The sequence below is a fragment of the Oncorhynchus tshawytscha genome, linkage group LG06 (genome assembly GCF_018296145.1).
Source record: "Oncorhynchus tshawytscha isolate Ot180627B linkage group LG06, Otsh_v2.0, whole genome shotgun sequence".
Taxonomy (NCBI): Eukaryota; Metazoa; Chordata; class Actinopteri; order Salmoniformes; family Salmonidae; genus Oncorhynchus; species Oncorhynchus tshawytscha.
The window spans coordinates 78,410,463-78,432,727 of record NC_056434.1 but is presented as its reverse complement, the minus strand read 5'-3'; the positions used below and the strand labels follow the sequence as shown (position 1 = coordinate 78,432,727).

The 22,265-nt window shown below is 43.9% G+C and overlaps 1 protein-coding gene across 1 annotated transcript in view; it reads left to right on the top strand.

The window, feature by feature from the left end:
- The window catches only part of LOC112253128 (spectrin beta chain, non-erythrocytic 1), a 124,239-nt gene that overhangs the window by 58,661 nt on the left and 43,313 nt on the right, over nt 1–22,265 (top strand). The window contains exons 3-6 of the mRNA XM_024425078.2: nt 12,417–12,568; nt 19,349–19,522; nt 19,920–20,011; nt 21,691–21,887. Of these exons, the coding sequence (XP_024280846.2) occupies nt 12,417–12,568; nt 19,349–19,522; nt 19,920–20,011; nt 21,691–21,887 (615 nt within the window). The remainder of the gene's footprint in view (nt 1–12,416; nt 12,569–19,348; nt 19,523–19,919; nt 20,012–21,690; nt 21,888–22,265) is intronic.

Sequence of the window (22,265 nt, the reverse complement as noted above, 5' to 3'; positions counted from 1 at the left end):
CAGGACAGAGGTCTATAACCGTTTGGGTCTAGAGTGTCTCCCACATTGAATAGGGGGATGACTGCGGCAGCTTTCCAAACTTTGGGGATACGAAAGAGGTTGAACAGGCTAGTAATGGGAGTTTCAGCTGATAATTTTAGAGGGTACAGATTTGTAGGGATCCAGATTTTTCAGCTCTTTCAGAACATCCGCTGTCTGGATTTGGGTGATGGAGAAGCGGGAGGGGGGCTTGGGAAAGTTGCTGCAGGGAGTGCTGAGCTGTTGGCCGGGGTAGGGGTCGTCAGGTGGAAGCATGGCCAGCCGTGGAAAAATGCTTATTGAAATTCTCGATCGTAGATCTATCGGTGGTGACAGTGTTTCCTAGCCTCAGTGCTGTGGGCAGCTGGGAGGCGGTGCTCTTATTCCCCATGGACTTTAGGATACAGATCCTTTAGTGTCCCGCATGCTTTCTAGACGAAACAACTGGGTTTAGTATATGCCCCTTCGTCTGTTGGTCAACAGTAGGAATTGTTCAAAAGATACGACTAGTTTTCATGCACATTTTTTCATTGAAGAATACGCCACCAAACATCTTAGTTAATGTAAAATTGCAGGTCTAAGATCTCTTTGGCAAAAATGTCAAAACTAATGACAGATTTCTTGAGTTAGCCTAGATTAATTCAGACTATTGAAGTGTATGCTGGCTATGGCGTCACAAAATTGACATAGTACTATTGCCAGTTTTCCTAGTTTTTCAGCCAAGCTCTCTTAAGGGAGCATGCGAGTACACTCATCCGGTTGTAAAGTTAATGTCTTATGTAGACTTTTGGTAGCTGAGCAGTTGTATGACCTGCAGTCAACATCTCTTCCAATTACCGTCCCTGACACCACGTGGTTTTTGTTGAATGTCTCAACGTAACTCAATGTTTATTTTGGTATACCGTCTGTATTTTGATGAATTGTCTCCAGGACAAAGTCCCACTTCCTCCCAACCAGATGCAGATATAATTAAACCACAGTTTGCTAACAATAATCTGGGACGTGGGGCTGGGGTGCTGCGCCACAAACAGGGTGAGGTTGTTAGGCTGCTGCTAGCTTCATTTACCACCTCTGCCACCCCTCTTCATTCCTCTGTTCATCCTTTTACCCTTCCCTCTCACCATCATCCTTCTCTCATGTGAGATCAGGGGTGTCAAACTCATTTGGCCCCATGGGCTGCATTCGGTCTTCAATGAGTTCCAGAGGGCCTCACCCAAAATGTGCAAAAAATGGTCCTCTATCCATCCTTATATTATACTATTTTCGATGTTCCCGGACTATCTAGCTTTCATGCCGGTGATTATTAGCTAGCTGGACACAGTCCAGAAACTATATGAATGTAGATCCATTATCATTGAAACAATTGTTTCTTTTATTCTCAAACCACCCGCGGAACGGATTGGATGCCCTCGCGGCCGTATATTTGATACCACTGCTCTAGATTCTAGATGAATGGGGCACTAATAGGCTATAGCACTCTTTGCCCCAGGATTACGGTGGTAGCATGCCTAGAGAAAGTTCATCCTAGGATACAGATCCTGATTTTGCCAGCTCATTTAATAGGTATTGGCATCATTATTCAGGAAAGGTCATAAAGGCATATTACATTTGGCTGCAGTAGCCTACAGACTGCTGTTAAATGAAACAATGCAGTGTTGATTAGCTCTGTATTCTGATGAGTGAGACACAATGTGACAGTGTTTTCCTGTGACTGGGTTAGCCGGCGGTCACCGATGGCCTGGCTGTCCCCTAACAAACCGCGGCAGAGAGCTGCTCCAGGCGTCAGTATCATGGACACAGGCAGAAGGTCGTTCCGCCAGAGAGAGAAAGACGTATGTTTCTGGTAAAAGGGAGAAAAATGTCACTTCAGTTTTTTTTGTCTGAGGGCGATAGTGACACATGGTCTGTACCGTACATTCCCTTCTCTCATTGTGTCAGGTTTCTCAGCACCAGAGATACTGTGTGGGCAGAACATGAGGAGTAGCTACTAGCTAGATTTTCTGGCACGGTCTCAGCAATGTGGCCACCCCCCAGCCATGCCAGAGGCAGCTTTTATTATTATTATTATTATTATTATTATTATTATTATTATTATTATTATTATTATTAGCCCCACACACAAGCAGTGTGTTAAAGCCACTCTGTAAATAGCCCCTGCAGTTGGTTCAGCATCATTGATAAGCCACAGAGTAATTTTAAGAGTCCTCCTGATGTTGAGACTTGGGAGTTTTGACTATCTAGCAGAAGGAATTCCTTTGTAGGCAATCAGCACCGTGGGCTAGCCTTTTCTGTTACTGCTTATACAATAAGTATTTTATGATTTTAATTTCATTTTATAGGGTAAGCAAGCAATTGCAGTAGGCTAAAATAGAATTGTTCCATCATTCCCAGAGGCCAGGTCTGTGTTCTTTCGATTTTCAGTTACAGCTTTTTAGACTTTTGGCGACCAACAACATTTTCCATTTTCTCCCACTGCAGTTTCTTTCCCTTCTTAGCTTTACCAACTTTACTTTAAATCCTTTCACACTTCTCTGCATCACTAATGTAACAGCTCATCATGGCTGTGTAACCTCCTCCCTCTGAAAATCTCCTTAGTTGTGCTCCACTGAGCTCTGAGAGCAGGAAGTAAGTCTTCGTATGACCAGGTGGACTAAATGTCCCTGTGATGAAATATTTGGCTCAGATTACTGGTTTTTCGGGTCATCACCAGCCGGGAACCCTCACCCACCAAACGTATCCAAACTCCTCCAGTGTCCCTGAAAGATGTGTCATTTAACAGAGACTTCCTGTTTTGTCTGCATTGTCTCTCTTCGTTTGACACCTGCTTGGAATTGGGGACCTTGGACTTGGATGTCCTTTTCCGTAGTTAATTACCTCAGCTCATTTTGGATCTGTTTCACAGTGATTTGTCATTATTCACTCACCTGAGGCCCTGCAGAGGCCTCTTTTTTTACTTTCGGTGTCTGTGCGACTGCACATACACATTCCACAACCATTTACTGAGGAACCAGAGAGCTGTGACAATATCCATCTGTCATTCTGTCTTTTATTTCTCTTTCCTAGTCCTTTTGCTCTGGTACCTAAGGCCACATCTTTTCCAGGCAGGGCTCTAAAGTGCACACATTTTGGTCACATATGCTACCAAATATTTTGCTGTGTGACCAGTAGTTTTATTTTGGGAGCACTGTGATTAGGTTTTGCTGTACCGTTGTTTTCGAGTGCCCTTGAGAAACAAGTGTGTTCAGATTCGTTAGCTTCATGGTTGCACCATTACTACAGCCAAAACGGCTTGCTTCTAGACTAACCATATTAAAAGATGTGACCTATTTATTATTGGCACAACATTTGTATCTTCCTATAGTGGTTGCTGGGAACGCATTTTACATTCATTAACCACATGGGTGGTTCTAAAACTACTTGCCCTTGAGAAACAAGTGTTTTGTTTACACTTTGTTCAGTCACATTACCTCATTTGCTAGCTAGCTGGCTGAGGTATCTAAAGAGACCTTGTACAGTTTTCAATGTAATGCATCTCAATTGGAATATTGTGCTTTTACACAATGTAGAAACTTAATATTCCACAACTGGCTTTGTAATTTCGATGACGGGTAATATCCAGATTTTTGCTTTTATAATAAACTGTCTTTACAGTGTTACAGCACATGTGCTTCAAAAGTTTCTAGAATTCATATAGGCACAATATAGGCTGCATCTTAATAAATTCAAAACATCTATTTTATTTTCTGGTGCTCCTAGACTTCATGTGGTGCGCCTAACTTCCTAAAGTTGGGAGCAACAGCATTTAAAAAAAATGTAGAGCCCTGCTTCCAGGCCTGATAGTTTGACTTTGCATTGTTCTTGCTATTCAGTGTTTCCCCTATATTAATTTCAACCTGGACTCTGGGGTAGGTGTAACATAGTAGACAAATTCGGGACCCTCAAATTAGTATGATATGATAAGTATGCTATGTATTCATTTGTGGATGTTCATCATCCATTTCGCATGATGTATTACAATTTGGATGATACGTTACGAATTGCAATTCGTACGATAAGTTGTGAATTTTAAGAATTCCAATTTCTTGTGACTAAAGTTAGCTTTGTGGCGCCCACCCAATGACCCCGTTTTTGCCTTCAGTAACCTTCTGCCTTATGTAACCATAACAAATGTAAATGATCAACAAATAAGAGTGTCCTGGATTTTCATTTACAATGCCACATCTCGTGGGAGTCCAGGCTATTCATTGTTGCCACTACATGAATCATTGTCTTCTCCCCCACTGCCTGTCAACAGTCACATGCAATAAAACAACTAGTCTTGGCATACTAATATGAGGATTTAGCATGTCACCTTAGGTATTTTTCAGTAGATTTCATGTAAGTAGTTGACATTGCGCACACAGTTCTATGATCAGGATGCCGTACAGAGTGGTTGTCCACAGATTGGTCTGGTCAGCAGTCCTGATAGTTTGGTAGACCTGTGGTTTGTGGGTCTGTGATTGTGGTCTGTGACTGCTTGTTGTGATTGTGGGTGGAGGGGATTACGGTTTGTACTCTGCAGTGCCAGAGCTCCACTGCAGGTTGAGATGAGTTCTCGTGTGTGTTTGTGTACACTTGCGTTTGTGTGTGTGTGTGTGTGTGTGTGTGTGTGTGTCGAGTGACGGTTTCCCCTTCCTGTGTTCTGTTCTGGGCCAGATGCTCTGCCCTGCAGGAAACCCTGTTTACAGACACTCGACATGTCTAGCTCCACCCATAGTCTCCATCTCAGCTTCATTAAGAACACACATTTATTTTAGATGTATGCCCTTTTGTACTGCAGCTGATTGTGTCAATGTGTAATTACAACCTTGCCCGGCACACAGGGTCATGTGTCACACAGCAAAATGTGTAATGTGAATTAACTATTTTACTTTGTTTTGTTATTGAAGTTACCTTTGATTCTGGTCCTTGAAACTTTTATTTGGAATATTATGTGATGCTAAGCTTATCTAGCCTTTTTCCTGATTCACAAAGTCATGACTAGCCAAACCTAACATAGCAGGCGTAAAAGAAAAATCCTGAGCAGTGTTCCCACATCCGGTTTTCAGCAGAAAAGGAAGCTAAGTTGAATTAGCTGTAACCCTGAACCGGATGCATCCGGTTGTTGGAAACTCCGCTAAGCCTATGAATAGCCTAATCTCTTGTAAACAGACTACATAAATTGTACTGTAGATCTGTCACATTACAAATGGAGTTCAGCAGCGTTGTGGTGCTTGGCTTTGTCGTCACTGGTTATTTGGACAATTTCGCAGTGTGTAGTATCTTTTGAATTTCGGAAGGGGAGGGGACCTTTGGTCGATTTTAAGGCAGCTCCTCGGTTATCTCTGATTCAGAGGGGTTGGGTTAAATGTGGAAGACAAATGTCGGTTGAATGCATTCAGTTGTGCAACTGACTAGATTTAAATCTCTTCTGTTAACATGTATGGTCCCAGAACTTAACTGAGCGGCTGACCCAATTATGCAAGCCTTTAGTTCTGGGTTAACCAGCCTCACCACACACAGCCATGATCTAACCATGCAGCATAGTGTCCCAGTGAAGGAGCTGAATGTTAGTTAGCTCGTTAGCCCAGTCGGTGATAAGGCCTGATTCAGTCAGATGCTGCTTTGCATGTCATGGTGGAGAACACTGGCTGCATTGTCTCTGTGCTGCTCTGACTGGCCCCACACAGCTCCCTCTGTCTCCCTGCCTCTGACTGGGCCTCCACAACGGGACACACTGCTCCCTCTGTCTCCCTGCCTCTGCACTGCTCGCTGGGCACTGCGACTCATGAAAGCCACGAGGACCTGCGGCACTATCTACTGTATTATCTCTGGGACCAGGCCGTTGGACAGTCCTGTGAAGACGTAGCCTAGGTGGAGCTGTTTGGCACCAGGGTTTAACCTACATGCTATCACAGTCTGCTGCTGCTTTATTAGCAGTCTGGTCATGCTGTGATGTCACAACGTCCTCTGAGCTAATGGCTGGCCTGGAGCTGGAGGGGAGAGTGCATTAGTGCACATTGTTAACGGGTGTCGTTTCTTAGTCTGCGAGAAGGAGACCCACCCTGATGGAGGGAGGTTGTGAAACTTCCTCTCAAAGCCAGATTTCCATGGCAACAGGCTTTGAGTTCATATGAGGAATAGCCTGCGAAGCTGTGTGTGTGTGTGTGATGCAGCAGGTATGGGCTGACCGGTGTGGCTGGTTCTCTTGGCCCAGTGACTGATGTTTATGGGCTCTGCAGTAGGGTGAGAAGCTAGACCACCCGTCCTGCATGGGAACACTAAATTAGAACAACCCTGTGAGAACATGACCAGCTAACAGAAAATGGCATGTACAGTAGGCCTACAGTATGAGGCACAGCTAGCTCACATTAGCCCAGCGTGTATATGTAAAATCAAATCACATTTTATTGGTCACATACACATATTTAGCAGATGTTCTTGCGGGTGTAGCGCAATGCTTGTGTTCCTAGCTCCAACTGTACAGTAGTATCTAACAATTCACAACAATACAGACAAATCCAAAGTAAAAGAATGGAGTTAAGAAATATACGGTACCAGTCAAGTTTTGAAACACCTACTCCAGTGTTCAGTATTTGTACTATTTTATACATTGTAGAATAATAGTGAAGACATTAAAACTATGAACAGGATAATGACCCAACACACCTCCAGGCTGTGTAAGGGCGATTTGACCAAGAAGGAGGGTGATGGAGTGCTGCAGTAGATGACCTGGCCTCCACAATCATCTGACCTCAACCCGTTTGGGATAAGTTGGATCGCAGAGTGAAGGAAAAGCAGCCAACAAGTGCTCAGGAAATATTGGAACTCCTTCAAGACTGTTGGAAAAGCATTCCAGGTGAAGCTGGTTGAGAGAATGCCAAGTGTGTAAAGCTGTCAAGGCAAAGGATGGATACTTTGAAGAATCTCAAATATAAAATGTATTTTGATTTAACAGTTTTGGTTACTACATGATTCCGTATGTGTTATTTCATAGTGTTTGATGTCTAAACTGTTATTCTACAATGTAGAAAATAGTAAAAAAAATAAAGAAACCCTTGAATGAGTAGGTGTGTCCAAATGTTTTACTGGTACTGTATAAACATTAGGATGAGTAATGTGGCATTGACTGAAATACAGTATATACATATGAGCTAAGCAGTAAGGACACATTTATTAAAGTGGCCACTGATTCCATGTCTTTGTACATAGGGTAGCGGCCTCTAGTGCAAGGTTGAGTAACCAGGTGGTAGCTGGCTAGTGATGGCTATTGAACAGTCTGATGGCCTTGAGATAGAAGCTGTTTTTCAGTCTCTCGGGCCCAGCTGTGATGCACCTGTACTGACTTCGCCTTCTGGATGGTAGCGGGGTGAACAGGACGTGGTTCGGGTGGTGGTTGTCCTTTGGCCTTCCTGAGACATTGGGTACTGTAGGTGTCCTGGAGGGCAGGCAGTGTGCCCCAGGTGATGCGTTGGGCAAAGCGCACCACACTCTGGAGATGCCTGCGGTTGCGGACGATGCAGTTACCTTATTAGGCGGTGATACAGCCCGACAGGATTCTCTTAATTGTACAACTGTAAACATTTGTGAGCTAAGCCAAATTTCTTCAGCCTCCTGAGGTTGACGAGACGACGCTGTTGCTCCTTCACCACACTGTCTGTGTGGGTGGACCATTTCAAATGGTCGGTGACGTGTATGCTGAGGAATTTGAAGCTTTTCACCTTCTCCACTGCGTTCCTGTCAATGTGGATAGGGGCGTGCTCCCTCTGCTGTTTCCTAAAGTCCACGATCATCTGTTTTGTTGACGTTGAGGGTGTGGTTATTTTCCAGGCACCACTCCGTCAGGGCCCTCACCACCTCCCTACAGGTTGTCTAGTCATTGTTGGTAATCAGGCCTAAAACTGTTGTCTGTAGACTTGATGATTTGAGTTGGAGGCATGCGTGGCCACGCAGTCATGGGTGATCAGGGAGTACAGGAGGGGGCTGAGCACACGCCCATGTGTTGAGGATCGGCGAAGTGGAGGTGTTTCCTACCTTCACCACATGGAGGTCGGCCCGTTAGGAAGTCCAAAACAGAGTTGCACAGGCCAGGGTTCAGACCCAGGCCCCCGAGTTTAATGAGGACGCTTAGAGGGTACTATGGTATTGAAGGCTGAGCTGTAGTCAATGAACAGCATTCTTACATAGGTATTCCTCTTGTCCAGATGGGATAGGGCAGTGCGATGGCGATTGCATCGTCTGTGGATCGATTGGGGCGGTATGCAAATTGAAGTGGGTCTAGGGTGTCGGGTAAGGTAGAGTTTATATGATCCTTAACTAACCTCTCAAAGCACTTCATGATGACCGACGTGTGTGCTACTGGCAGTAGTCATTTAGTTCAGTTATCTTTGCTTTCTTGGGTAGAGGAATAATGGTGGACATTTTGAAGCATGTGGGAACAGACTAGGATAGGAGAGTTTGAATATGTCCGTAAACGGTCCAGACAGCTGGTCAGTACATGCTCTGACGACGCGGCTAGGGATGCCGGTAGCCTTGAGGGCTTAAATGTCTTACTCACGTCGGCCATGGAGAAGGAGAGCCCACAGTCCTTGGGAGCGAGTCGCGTCGGTTTGCGCTGTATTATCCTCAAATCGGGAAAAGGTGTTTTGCTTTTCTGGGAGCAAGATGTCGGTATCCGACGTGGCTGGTTTTCCCTTTGTAATCTGTGATTGTCTGTAGACCCTGCTACATGCGTCTCGTGTCTGAGCTTTTGAAATGCGACTCCGCTTTGTCTCTGTACTTAGGTTTTGCCTGTTTGATTGCCTTTGAGAGGGTATAACTATGCTATTTGTATTCAACCATATCCCAGTCACTGCCATAGTTAAATGCAGTGGTTCGCTCTTTTTTTTTGTGCGAATGCTGCTATCTATCCACGGTTTCTTATATTACACCGTGTCAGTTTATACATTGATGTTATTCTTAGAGGCTACCCGGAATATATCCCAGTCCGCATGATCAAAACAATCTTGAAGCATGGATTTCGATTGGTCAGACCAGCGTTGAATAGACCTTAGCACGGGTACTTCCTGTTTGAGTTTCTGCCTATAGGAAGGGAGTAGCAAAATGGAGTCATGATCTGATGAAGGGAGGGCAGGGGCGGGCCTTGTAGGCATCCCAGAAGTTGGAGTAGAAATGGTCGAATGTTTTAACAGTCAATGTGTTGGTAGAACTTTGGTAGCGTTTTCCTCAAATTTGCTTTGTTAAAATCCCCAGCTACAATAAATGTGGCATCAGGATATGTGGTTTCCAGTTTGCACAAAGTCCAGTGTAGTTCCTTGAGGGCCATTGTGGTATCAGTTTAATGGGGAATATACACAGATGTTACTATAACCAAAGAGAATTACCTTAGGAGCTAATACTGTCGGCAGTGAGGTATTCTACGTCGGGTGAACAAAGCGTACAGAAACTCAAGTCCTTATCTCAATCACGCCATGAGTAGTTAATCATGAAATATACACCCCCGCCTTTCTTCTTCCCGGAGGGTTCTTTATTCCTGTCTGCACAATGCACTGAGAACCCAGCTGGCTGTTTGGATGGGTTCAGTAGATCCGGAGATAGCCGCAATTCCGTGAAACCGAGTATGTTAGTCCCTAATGTCTCTATGGAAGGAGATCCTCGCCCTGAGCTTGTCTACTTTATTGTCCAGAGACTGAACATTAGCAAGTAATATACTTGGAAGCGGTGGATGGTGTGCACGCCTCCTGAGTCTGACTAGAAGTCCACTCCGAATACGTCTTCTCCGCCGGCGGCGTCTTGGAGCATCCTCTGGGATAAGTTAAATTGCCTTGGGTGGTACAAATAAAAGATCCAATTCGGGAAAGTCTTATTCCTGGACGTAATGCTGGTGAGTTACAGCCGCTCTGATATCAAAGTTTTTTTTTTTTTTTTCGGCTGTATGTAATTAAAAAATAAATAAATGTAACCTTTATTTTACTAGGCAAGTCAGTTAAGAACAAATTCTTATTTTCAATGACGGCCTAGGAACAGTGGGTTAACTGCCTGTTCAGGGGCAGAACGACAGATTTGTACCTTGTCAGCTCGGGGATTCGAACTTGCAACCTTTCGGTTACTAGTCCAATGCTCTAACCACTAGGCTACCCTGCCACCCCAATAACACACACTTTCTGTAATAATAATTTTAGAAATGAAACACACAAAAGAAAATACTGCAAAGCTGCTTAGGAGCTAGAAGCAAATCTAATTTTATTGGTCACATACGCATGGTTAGCAGATGTTAATGCGAGTAGTGAAATGCTTGTGCTTCTAGTTCCCAACCATCTAACAAGTAATCTAACAAAGCAAAGCTGCTATGTCTGTCTGCACCATCTTGCTGTGTCACTTAGTCTTCTGCACATATTGTAGGCTGTCTACCATTTACACTGAACAAAAATATAAACGCAACATGTAGTGTTGGTTCCATGTTTCATGAGCTGAAATTAAAGATCCCATAAAATGTATATACACACAAAAAGCAGATTTCTCTGAAATGTTGGGCACAACATGTTTGTTTACATCCTTGTTAGTGAGCATTTCTCCTTTGCCAAGGAAATCCATCCACCTGACCGGGGTTTCATATCAAGAAGCTGATCAAACAGCATGATCAAACAGCATGATCATTTACACAGGTGCACCTTGTGCATGGGACAATAAGGCCATTAAGTTTTGTCACACAACACAATGCCACAGATGTTTTGAGGGAGTGTGCAATTGGCATGCTGACTGCAGGAATGTCAACTAAAACTGTTGCCAGATAATTTAAAGTTAATTTCTCCTACATGAGCCACCTCCAATGTTAGAAAATTTGGCAGTACATCCAACCAGCCTCACAACCGCGGACCGCTTTTATGGCGTTGTGTAGGCAAGCGGTTTGTTGATGTCAATGTTATGAACAGAGAGCACCATGGTGGCAGTGGGGTTATGGTATAGGCAGGCATAAGCTATGGACAACGAAAACAATTGCATTTTGTCGATGGCAATTAAATGTACAGATACCGTGACGATCTTGAGGCCCATTGTTGTGCCATGTTTCAATATGATAATGCACAGCCCCATCTGTAGGACATAACACATTTATTACAATTGACTGATTTCCTTATGTAAAATCATTGAAATTGTTGCATGTTTTTATATTTTTGTTCAGTATATTTTAGGATATTGTCTTCCTGTGCGAATAGCACCAGCTATGCTAACAACATTTTAGTTTGCACAAACAAGACTGGCTAGTTAAAGATGGCCTAAACAAATAAGTATTGATGTATGTTAGGAAAATTGCAATTGGCTCAGAACAGGACATCACGGCTGGCCCTTGGATGTACACAGAGCTAATATTAATACTATGCATGTCAATCTCTCCTGCCTCAAAGTGGAGGGGAGATTGACTTCATCACTACTTGTATTTATGAGAGGTATTGACATGTTGAATGCAAGGAGCTGTCTGTTTGAACTACTGGCGCACAGCTCAGACACCCATGCATATCCCACAAGACATGCCACAAGAGGTCTACACAGTCCCCAAGTCCAGAGCAGACTATGGGAGGTGCACGGTACTACATAGAGCCATGACTACATAGAACTCTATTCCACATCAAGTAACTGATGCAAGCAGTATAATTAGATTTAAAAAAAAACATAAATACACCTCATGGAACAGCAGGGACTGTGAAGCAACACAAACACGGGCACAGACGCATGCATACACACACAAGATAACATACACACGTACACGGCTTTTGTTCTGTAGATATGTGGTAGGGGCCCGAGGGCACACAGTGTGTGGTGAATGTATTGGAATGTTTTTAAAATTATCTAAACTGCCTTAATTTGGCTGGACCCTAAGGAAGAGTAGCTGGTGCATTGACAGCAGCTAATGGGGAACGATAAATACAAATGTTTACTTAACACTTACCTAGCCTGAGAAATGTTAATATTTACAGTACTTGTCTGTCTTTCTGTGAAAACTAGCTACTTTGTACTTCTTAGACATAGGAAGCTACACCCTACACCATTATTCTAAGAACAGTGACGACCTTGGTGTAGGTTTTCATCAAAAGACTAACGGTAGCAAAGGCCCACAGCCAGTCAAACAACCGGGGACACCTGGCATAAACAGGAAGAATGAGAGGAACATGCTGTTTCTGTCGAGAGGCCTGCAAACCCTCACGTTCTACTCTGTTAGCCGCACACCTGGAGTGTTTAGCTTTGTAATCTAGATTGTGTGTGACAGACTAAAGAAGAGCACACGTCAGTTGAACTGTAAAATACCCCCAGGTGATAACCTGGTTAATATGATAGAACGCAGAAGTGAAACTAACCCCTTGATCACAATCTGCTCCTTCTTGTAGATGAGCGCGAGGCGGTGCAGAAGAAGACCTTCACCAAGTGGGTCAACTCCCACCTAGCCAGAGTGTCCTGCAGGATCACTGACCTCTATATGGACCTGAGGGATGGACGTATGCTCATCAAACTACTGGAGGTCCTCTCTGGGGAGAGACTGGTACGTTAGACAGTCAAACTGATTTCCCAGTCACACAGAGTAACAATTTACCTTAAGAATTGAATTTCTTATTGTCAAAATTATTTCACTTTAGGATTGCTGTTCCAAACGATTCCTCCATGATTCTACCCTATATGCATACATTTGGCCCATGCATAGCTAATATGCTTCACTGATTTAAAAAAAAATAATTCAGCGCACACGTACAGTGCATTTGGAAAGTATTCAGACTGCTTTTTCTACATTTTGCTATGTTACAGCCTTATTCTAAAAGGTATTAAATATATACACTGCTCAAAAAAATAAAGGGAACACTAAAGTAACACATCCTAGATCTGAATGAATGAAATATTCTTATTAAATACATTTTTCTTTCATAGCACATTCAACTGACAAAATCACACAAATTATCAATGGAAATCAAATTTATCAACCCATGGAGGTCTGGATTTGGAGTAACACTCAAAATTAAAGTGGAAAACCACACTACAGGCTGATCCAACTTTATGTCCTTAAAACAAGTCAAAATGAGGCTCAGTAGTGTGTGTGTGTGTGTGTGGCCTCCACGTGCCTGTATGACCTCCCTACAGCGCCTGGGCATGCTCCTGATGAGGTGGCGGATGGTCTCCTGAGGGATCTCCCCCCAGACCTGGACTAAAGCATCCGCCAACTCCTGGACAGTCTGTGGTGCAACGTGGCGTTGGTGGATGGCGCGAGACATGATGTCCCAGATGTGCTCAATTGGATTCAGGTCTGGGGAACGGGCATGCCAGTCCATAGCATCAATGCCTTCCTCTTGCAGGAACTCCTGACACACTCCAGCCACATGAGGTCTAGCATTGTCTTGCATTAGGAGGAACCCAGGGCCAACCGCACCAGCAAATGGTCTCACAAGGGGTCTGAGGATCTCATCTCGGTACCTAATGGCAGTCAGGCTACCCCTGGCGAGCACATGGAGGGCTGTGCGCCAAATAAATGCCACCCCACACCATGACTGACCCACCGCCAAACCGGTCATGCTGGAGGATGTTGCAGGCAGCAGAACTTTCTCCACGGCCTCTGCAGACTGTCACGTCTGTCACATGTGCTCAGTGTGAACCTGCTTTCATCTGTGAAGAGCACAGGGCGCCAGTGGTGAATTTGCCAATCTTGGTGTTCTCTGGCAAATGCCAAACGTCCTGCACGGTGTTGAGCTGTAAGCACAACCCCCACCTGTGGACGTCGGGCCCTCATACCACCCTCATGGAGTCTGTTTCTGACCGTTTGAGCAGACACATGCACATTTGTGGCCTGCTGGAGGTCATTTTGCAGGGCTCTGGCAGTGCTCCTCCTGCTCCTCCTTGCACAAAGGCAGAGGTAGCGGTCCTGCTGCTGGGTTGTTGCCCTACTACGGCCTCCACGTCTCCTGCTGTACTGGCCTGTCTCCTGGTAGCGCCTCCATGCTCTGGACACTACGCTGACAGAGACCGCAAACCTTCTTGCCACAGCCCGCATTGATGTGCCATCCTGGATGAGCTGCCCTACCTGAGCCACTTGTGTGGGTTGTAGTCTCCGTCTCATGCTACCACTAGAGTGAAAGCACCGCCAGCATTCTAAAGTGACCAAAACATCAGCCAGGAAGCATAGGAATGGAGAAGTGGTCTGTGGTCACCACCTGTAGAATCACTCCTTTATTGGGGGTGTCTTGCTAATTGCCTAAAATTTCCACCTGTTGTCTATTCCATTTGCACAACAGCATGTGAAATTTATTGTCAATCAGTTTTGATTTCACAGGAGTGTGATTGACTTGGAGTTACATTGTGTTGTTTAAGTGTTCCCTTTATTTTTGAGCAGTGTATTTTTTTTCTCATCAATCTACACACAGTACCCCATAATGCTAAAGCTGTTTGCAAATGTATTAACAAGGAAAAACTGGTATCACTTTAACATAAGTATTCAGACCCTTTTACTCAGTACTTTGAAGCAGCAATTAGAGCCTCGAGTTTTCGTTGTCTTGGCTGTGTGTTTAGGGTCGTTGTCGTATTGGCAGGTGAACCTTCACCCCAGTCTGAGGTCCTGAGCGCTCTTCATCAAAAATCCCTCTGTACTTTGCTCCGTTCATCATTCCCTCGATCAGTCTCCCAGTCCCTGCTGCTGAAAAACATCCCCACAGCATGATGCTGCCACCACCATGCTTCACTGTAGGAATGGTGCTAGGTTTCCTCCAGATGTGATGCTTGCCATTCAGGCCAAAGATTTCAATATTGGATTCATCAGACCAGAGGATCTTGTTTCTCATGGCCTGAGTCCTTTAGGTGTCTTTTGGCAAATTCCAAGCGGGCTGTCGTGTGCCTTTTACTCAGGAGTGGCTTCAGTCTGGCCACTCATTCATAAAGGCCTGATTAGTGGAGTGCTGCAGAGATTGGAGAACCTTCCAGAAGGACAACCATCTCCACAGAGGAACTCTGGAGCTCTGTCAGAGTGACCATCAGGTTCTTGGTCACCTCCCTGACCAAGGCCCTTCTCCCCCAATTGCTTAGTTTGGCTGGGCAGCCAGATCTAGGAATAGTCTTGATGGTTACAAACCTCTTCCATTTAAGAATGATTGAGGCCACTGTGTTCTTGGGGATCTCCAATGCTGCAGAAATGTTTTGGTACTCTTCCTCAGATCGATGCCTAAACACAATCCTGTTTCGGAGCTCTATGGACAATTCCTTCGACCTCATGGCTTGGTTTTTGCTCTGACATGCACTGCCAACTGTGGGACCTTATATTGACAGGCATATACCTTTCCAAATCATGTCCAATCAATTGAATTTTCCACAGGGGGACTCCAATTAAGTTGTAGAAACAACTCAAGGATTATCAATGGAATCCAGATGCACCTGAGCTCAATTGAGTCTCATAGCAAAGGGTCTGAATATTTAGGTAAATAAGGTATTTTCTGTTTATGGGTCTGAATACTTTCTGAATGCAGTGTATATTTTTCTACTTGAAAGAGTATTTGTAGTCATAGGTGTTCCTCATATTGCTCTTATCTGGGTTCTATCAACGGTGCAGCAGTATCTCTCATAACATAGTATGTAGCTATTTTACACACTATAAATATAACTCCCTCGTCATATCTCAGATTCAACATTATAAAACCAGCCACACCTTAACTGCTCTCTCCCTCTGGTAAAGAATATTTAAATATATAAATATTTAAAGCAGTCATGGTGTATATGGAAACTATGGAGAGGTTATGAGTAAGGTTGCAAACCTACCAGTAATTTACCAAAGTTACCAGAATCTTAAGTAATTTTTGTAAGGGACTGCCATAGATTCAGTTAATCGTGACTTGGGTCATTTATACTCAACTTTTAAAACCTTCCAAATATTGAGTTTGTACCCCTTTTGACCTCAGATCAGCTTCAATTTGTCAGGGCATGGACTCTACAAGGTGTCAAGTGTTCCACAGGGATGCTGGCCCATGTTGACTCCAATGCTTCCCGCAGTTGTCAAGTTGGCTGATGTCCTTTAGTTGGTGGACCATACTTGATACACACGGGAAACTGTTGAGCTTGAAAAACCCAACAACAGTGCAGTTCTTGCCATAAACTGGTATGCCTGGCACCTACCATGCCCCGTTCAAAGGCACTTAAATATTTTGTCTTGCCCCTTCACCCTCTGAATGGCACACACACACAATCCATGTCTGTTGTCTTTAACCTGTCTCCTCCCCTTCATCTGCACTGACTGACGTGGTTTTAACGAGTGACATCATTAAAGGATCATAGCTTTCACCTGGTCAGTCTCTCATGGAAAGAGCAGGTGTTCCTAATGTTTTGTCCACTCAGTGTGGTGGTCAATTTTTATGAGTTGCTAGTGGATGGACCATACGGTTCAAGAGAAAATAGCCTAAATATTGAAAAAGTATCTAATCAACAATGGCATTATTTTGCAACTCTTCAATGACTCTCTTTATTGCCAAGTCATTGACAATAAAATAGGCAAATTCAAATGGTAAAATAAATAAGTGTACTTTTTTTTTTACAGATATTTCATGCTGAAATCCTCATATTAAAAAATAACGGTATTCACTTAGTTAATAGTTTTATATTTGGGATCAGCTTTGTCATTGTTTAATTATTTGATATTTTAGACATCAGTCCACACAGAGGGCCTGAGATAATTAGACGCCTATAACAATTTGAAGTACCCGAAAGGGTATTGTGACAAATTACATAAAACCCTTGAAAGATACCAAAAATCTAGTAGTGTACTGGTAAACTTTGAGTAACATATCCTCCCTTTGCAAACCTAGTTGGGAGCAGTTCAGTTGAGGACAGAGCAGAAAAGTAGAGTTTACACTGATAGAGTTTCAGACTGGGTCACAGATTGGGTTACAGGGATAATGTGGTCTCATGGAAACCTCTTGGAGGCTTACACTGAACGATCCATCCAGGCATCTGTTGCTTGAGCAACATTTGAAAATGTGATAAATTCATCTTGCCTAGTACAATAGAAATGCTCAAACAGCTGCCTGGGTGGATCGTTCAGTCAACATCTGTCTGTTATTTATTTAATGAGGACAATTTTGTACAGATTTTTTCCTAGTTTGTATTGGTAATTGTCCATAAAGCGCTGCTCCGCTTTTTTGACATTATCAACAAAACGCTGCTCCGCTTTTTTGACATTATCAACAAAACAAGTCCGACAGGCCCTAGTGTTGTCGCACCTGGACTGCTGCTCAGTCATCTGGTCAAGTGCCACAGAGGGACATTACAGTTGGCTCAGAACAGAGCAGCACTGCTGGCCCTTAAATGTACATAGAGAGCTAACATCAATGACATGCATATCAATCTTTCCTGGCTCAAAGTAGAGATTGCCTGCATCACTACTTATCCTTGTGAGAGGTATTGACATGTTGAAAGCACCAAGCTGTCTGTTCAAACTACTAACACAGCTCGGACACCCATGCACCCATGCACACCCCGTAAGACATGCCACCAGAGGTTGCTTTCATAGACTGTGGACGGCGCACAGTACTACATTGAGCCATTTATCTGATTTGAAAAAACAGATAAAACGACACCTTATTATGGAACATCGTGGTTTGTGTGTGTCTATGCGTCTACATGCTGTTTGTATGTTTTGTATTGTACAAACTAAATGTAACCGGAACAACGCAGACTGTGAAGACACGCACTCTACACACACCTATATGTTAATATTGTTATATGGTGGTATTATAAATGTTGTAGTGCTGTAATGATGTACTATCTTCTTGTATCTTTTTTGTTGTTGTGATGTGCCTTAATGTGTTTAACCCAGGAAGAGTAGCTACTGCCTTGGCAGGAACTAATGGGGGTCCATAATAAATACAAAATGTGACACAAACTGACATACACAGGAATAACCTACATGAACCACAAACACACTGATGCAGACCTAATTGTATACATTCAATGCACCAAGCATGTGCGCTAGCATGCAGTTACACATACAGACTTCTTACAATTGAATGCTAGAGGCTAAGCTAGGTTAGGAGACCTTATGCACAGACTGGAGTTGGATTAAGGCAAAACCAAAACATCAGCATGGTGGTGGCAGCAGCACATGACGTCAGAGGGCAAACTTCACTCTGAGCCAATGAAATGTTCCAGCTTAGCAACTGTGCTGAAGGAGGGGAGAGAAGCAATTATCACTGCAGAATTGCCACTAAAAAAAAGAGATTTAGCAAAGTTGGCACTGATGGGTTTTATTAACTATGTCCCATTTCAGCTCACTCTCCCCTCACACCTCCCTTCACCACCAGGGGCTTTTGAAAGGCAGCTCTCTGGAATCAAAATGCGATTAAACCAGACTACTGCCCCTACGATGTTCAGTAGATCGTGCCAAGATCATGCCCTCCATTGAGGGCATTGACGGGTCTTTGCTGTGAGAAAGATCTGACCACAGTTTCAACTCACTCAGTGAATGCAGTCTACTGTGGTCCCTTCAAAATATGAGCCCTTCGCTCTGAGATTTGAGCTTCTTTTCACCGCTACGAGGAAATGAGGCAAAAAAAAACGACAAATGGAAGAATTTCAAAAGCAGGCTTGCTATGATTGAGTGAAAGGGAAGAAGAGGGCGACATTATCAATGAGATCTTTGATATGGAAAGACTGGCGGAGGGGCCTACAATAGAGTCCAGCAAAATGATCCCAACTCAAGCCAGCCTCCATTTCTCAACTGTTTCAGGAAGCATAGGAATGCTGTGTTAGAGTTCACTCCACAGAACACTACATTAAAATGCCAGATGGGTAGCTCTCTGATCTGGTGTTATTTGTGTTAGACAGAGGAGATACCCACTGGTGTTCTCCAGCTGTCTCAACAAGGCCAGGCCCTGAGTACTTCCTGGGTCATGACCCCTGAAATTGGTTCTAACCCTGAGGAAGCTCTAGATGACCTGTCTCTACATATGGCATCACAGGTCTGTCCTTCCAGATGTATCGGAGATCTCATTTCCTCTTGGTCATTTTAGGATTACTTAGTGTAACACACAAAAATACATATGGGACTTCTGTGTGTGTGTGTGTGTGTGTATAATGCACATCACTTTTCTTGTATAGACATTCTTAAATCTGCCTACCTCAAGGATTAAAGAAGTCTGCTAAGTAGGTCATCAACCCAGGGAATCCTGCCTCAAGTCAAAATATACAAAACTAAACCATTTAGATTGTTGGCAGTAGAACGTCAGATATGAAGAGTATGAGTGACACTAATGTAATTAGACTGTGATAGTACCACCTCTGTCCCTCTATTTCCCCTCTGCAGCCCAAGCCCACTAAGGGGCGCATGCGGATCCACTGCCTGGAGAACGTGGACAAGGCCCTGCAGTTCCTCAAGGAGCAGAGGGTCCATCTGGAGAATATGGGCTCCCACGACATTGTCGACGGCAACCACCGCCTCACCCTCGGCCTAATCTGGACCATCATCCTCCGCTTCCAGGTCAGCTGATGACTCACTCACGTATCGTGCATGTGCTGATTATAAAGTGAGAGAGCACAGTTGGTAAAGGATTATTAAGCATTTTTATAAATTGTAATTTTAAAAAATCCCACTTAAATCCACAGATGTGGGTCAATGTCACTCAAACTAAGACAGGAAGTTGGTTGTGTTTGTTTATTTGTATATCGAAAGTGCTGAGGTGGTGTTTGTGCCTGTCACTCCATGCAGGTGGGTGCATTCCAGTGTGTGTGCACTTATTTGTTCTTTGTGTGTGTGCCAGCCTAAGTGCATATAGATGTTGTCTCAGTCTCTGTGTATAGTGGTTGTCTCAGTCGCTGTGTCCTGATGATGGCTGGGTGTTTGACCATTTTGTTGTTCTGGGGTATGTGCTTCTCAGATCCAGGACATCAGAGTGGAGACTGAGGACAACAAGGAGAAGAAGTCTGCTAAAGATGCCCTGCTGCTGTGGTGCCAGATGAAGACTGCAGGGTGAGTGACCACAACACCAGCAGCAGCACCACTACAGCATCACCACAGCACCAACAGCTTGAGGCATACTCTACTATAGCACACAGTCAGCAGAACACATTATGGACAACAGATTGTGATCTAAACTATCAACAGCATCAAGAGTATATGTGAAAACATACAGTATATAGGAACATTCTGGCCTAGCCCAGTGTACAAAACATTAGGAACACTTTCCTAATATAGAGTTTCACCACCGTTTGCCTTCAGAACAGCCCCAATTTGTCAGGGCATGGACTACAAGGTGTCGAAAGCGTTCCACAGGGATAATGCCTCATGTTGACTCCAATGCTTCCCATAGTTGTGTCAAGTTGGCTCGATGTTGTTTGGGTGGTGGACCATTCTTGATGCACACAGGAAACTGTTGAGTGTGTAAAACCCAGCAGCGTTGCACTTCTTGGCACACTCAAACCGGTGCGCCTGGCACCTACTACCGTACCCCGTTCAAAGGCACTTAAATCTCACCCTTTGAATGGCACACAGACATTCCATGTCTCAAGGCTTAAAAATATTTTTTTCACCTGTCTCCTCTCCTTCATCTACACTGGGGTGGATGTGATCCATTTTGATTTCGGGCTGTAACACAACAACATGTAGCATAAGTCGAGGCGTATGAATGCTCTCTGACGGCCCTGTAAATGGGTCACAGCAGTCTCAGGAATCACATGGCCTTGAGAGAACCGCCTCGCATCAGTGATATTTCACAATCAATGCTGTGTTTAACACAAATTATTTGACTAAAGGGGATCTGTAGAGGAACACAGGGTGGACAGCCGAACCGATGAAATCCCAGCGAGGGTGTCACATCAGACATCAGTCACAGCCTAAATGTCAGACTGTTTAGAACAGCAGCATGAACAGCCCTGGGCTACATGATTTGATAAATCAATTCACTCATCAACAAAGCCAACACTGCTATAGCCCAGCTTCAAATAGAAAAATCACCATAGTTAAACAAATGTTTATTAAAGAAAGGCATCTGTTTCACTGAAGAGGGAATCAGAGGCTGGAGATTGATGTAAATATTATATATTCAGAAGTCGCAACAAATTGCCACCTAAGATTTATCTTGACAGAGATTTTATTTTAGTAAGACAGGCCAAAACACAACTTTCACCTTCCTAATCTTGAGTTGCACCCCCTTTTGCCCTCTGAACAGCCTCAATTCATTGGGGCATGGACTCTACTAGGAGTCTAAAGCATTCCACAGGAATTCTGTCCCATGATGACTCCAATGCTTCCCAGAGTTGTGTCAAGTTGGCTGGATGTCCTTTGGGTGGTGGATCATTCTTGATACACAAGGGAAACTGTTGAGCGTGAAAAACCCAGTTCTTGACAAACTGGTATGCCTGGCACCTACTACCATACCCCGTTCAAAGGCAATTAAATATGTTGTCTTGCCTATTCACTCTGAATGGCACACATACACTATCCATGTCTCAATTATCTAAAGGCTTAAACATCCTTTTTTAACCTGTCTCCTCCCCTCCATTTACACTGATAGAAGTGGATTTAACAAGTGACATCAATAAGGGATCATAGCTTTCACCTGGATTCACCTGGTCAGTCTATGTCATGGAACAAGCAAGTGTTCTTAATGTTTTGTACACTCGGTGTATGTTTTTGTATCTGTTTTCCAGATATCCCAACGTGAACATTCACAACTTCAGCACCAGCTGGAGAGATGGCATGGCCTTCAACGCCATCCTCCACAAACACAGACCTGACCTGATAGACTTTGACAAGCTGAAGAAGTCCAACGCCCACCACAATCTGCAGAATGCCTTCAACCTGGCAGAGCAACACCTGGGCATCCACAAGCTGCTGGACGTAGAGGGTTCGTACAGAGTACACACATCCGCACGCACACACACGCAATACATGCACACACAAACACAGACATACTTAGCTTGCATTACACACTTAGAATATAGTCATCGGTGCATGACTCTGAACTGTACCATAGCCTGGTGGAAAACAACATACAGTGAGGAGGCTGCTTACACTTCTGTAACACTGCGCTCTATCCCTGTCTCTCATGCACCTGTCAGTGTGTTACACCATTATGACAGTACAGAAATACTCACACATTTTCAGCCTGACTAATTTAATGGCTGTCTTAAATGCCCAGTGCGTTTTTATCTCAATTTCAAATCCTTTCTGGGTAACAATTAACTACCTTACTGTGATTTTGTTTTTAATAAAACAATAAAAT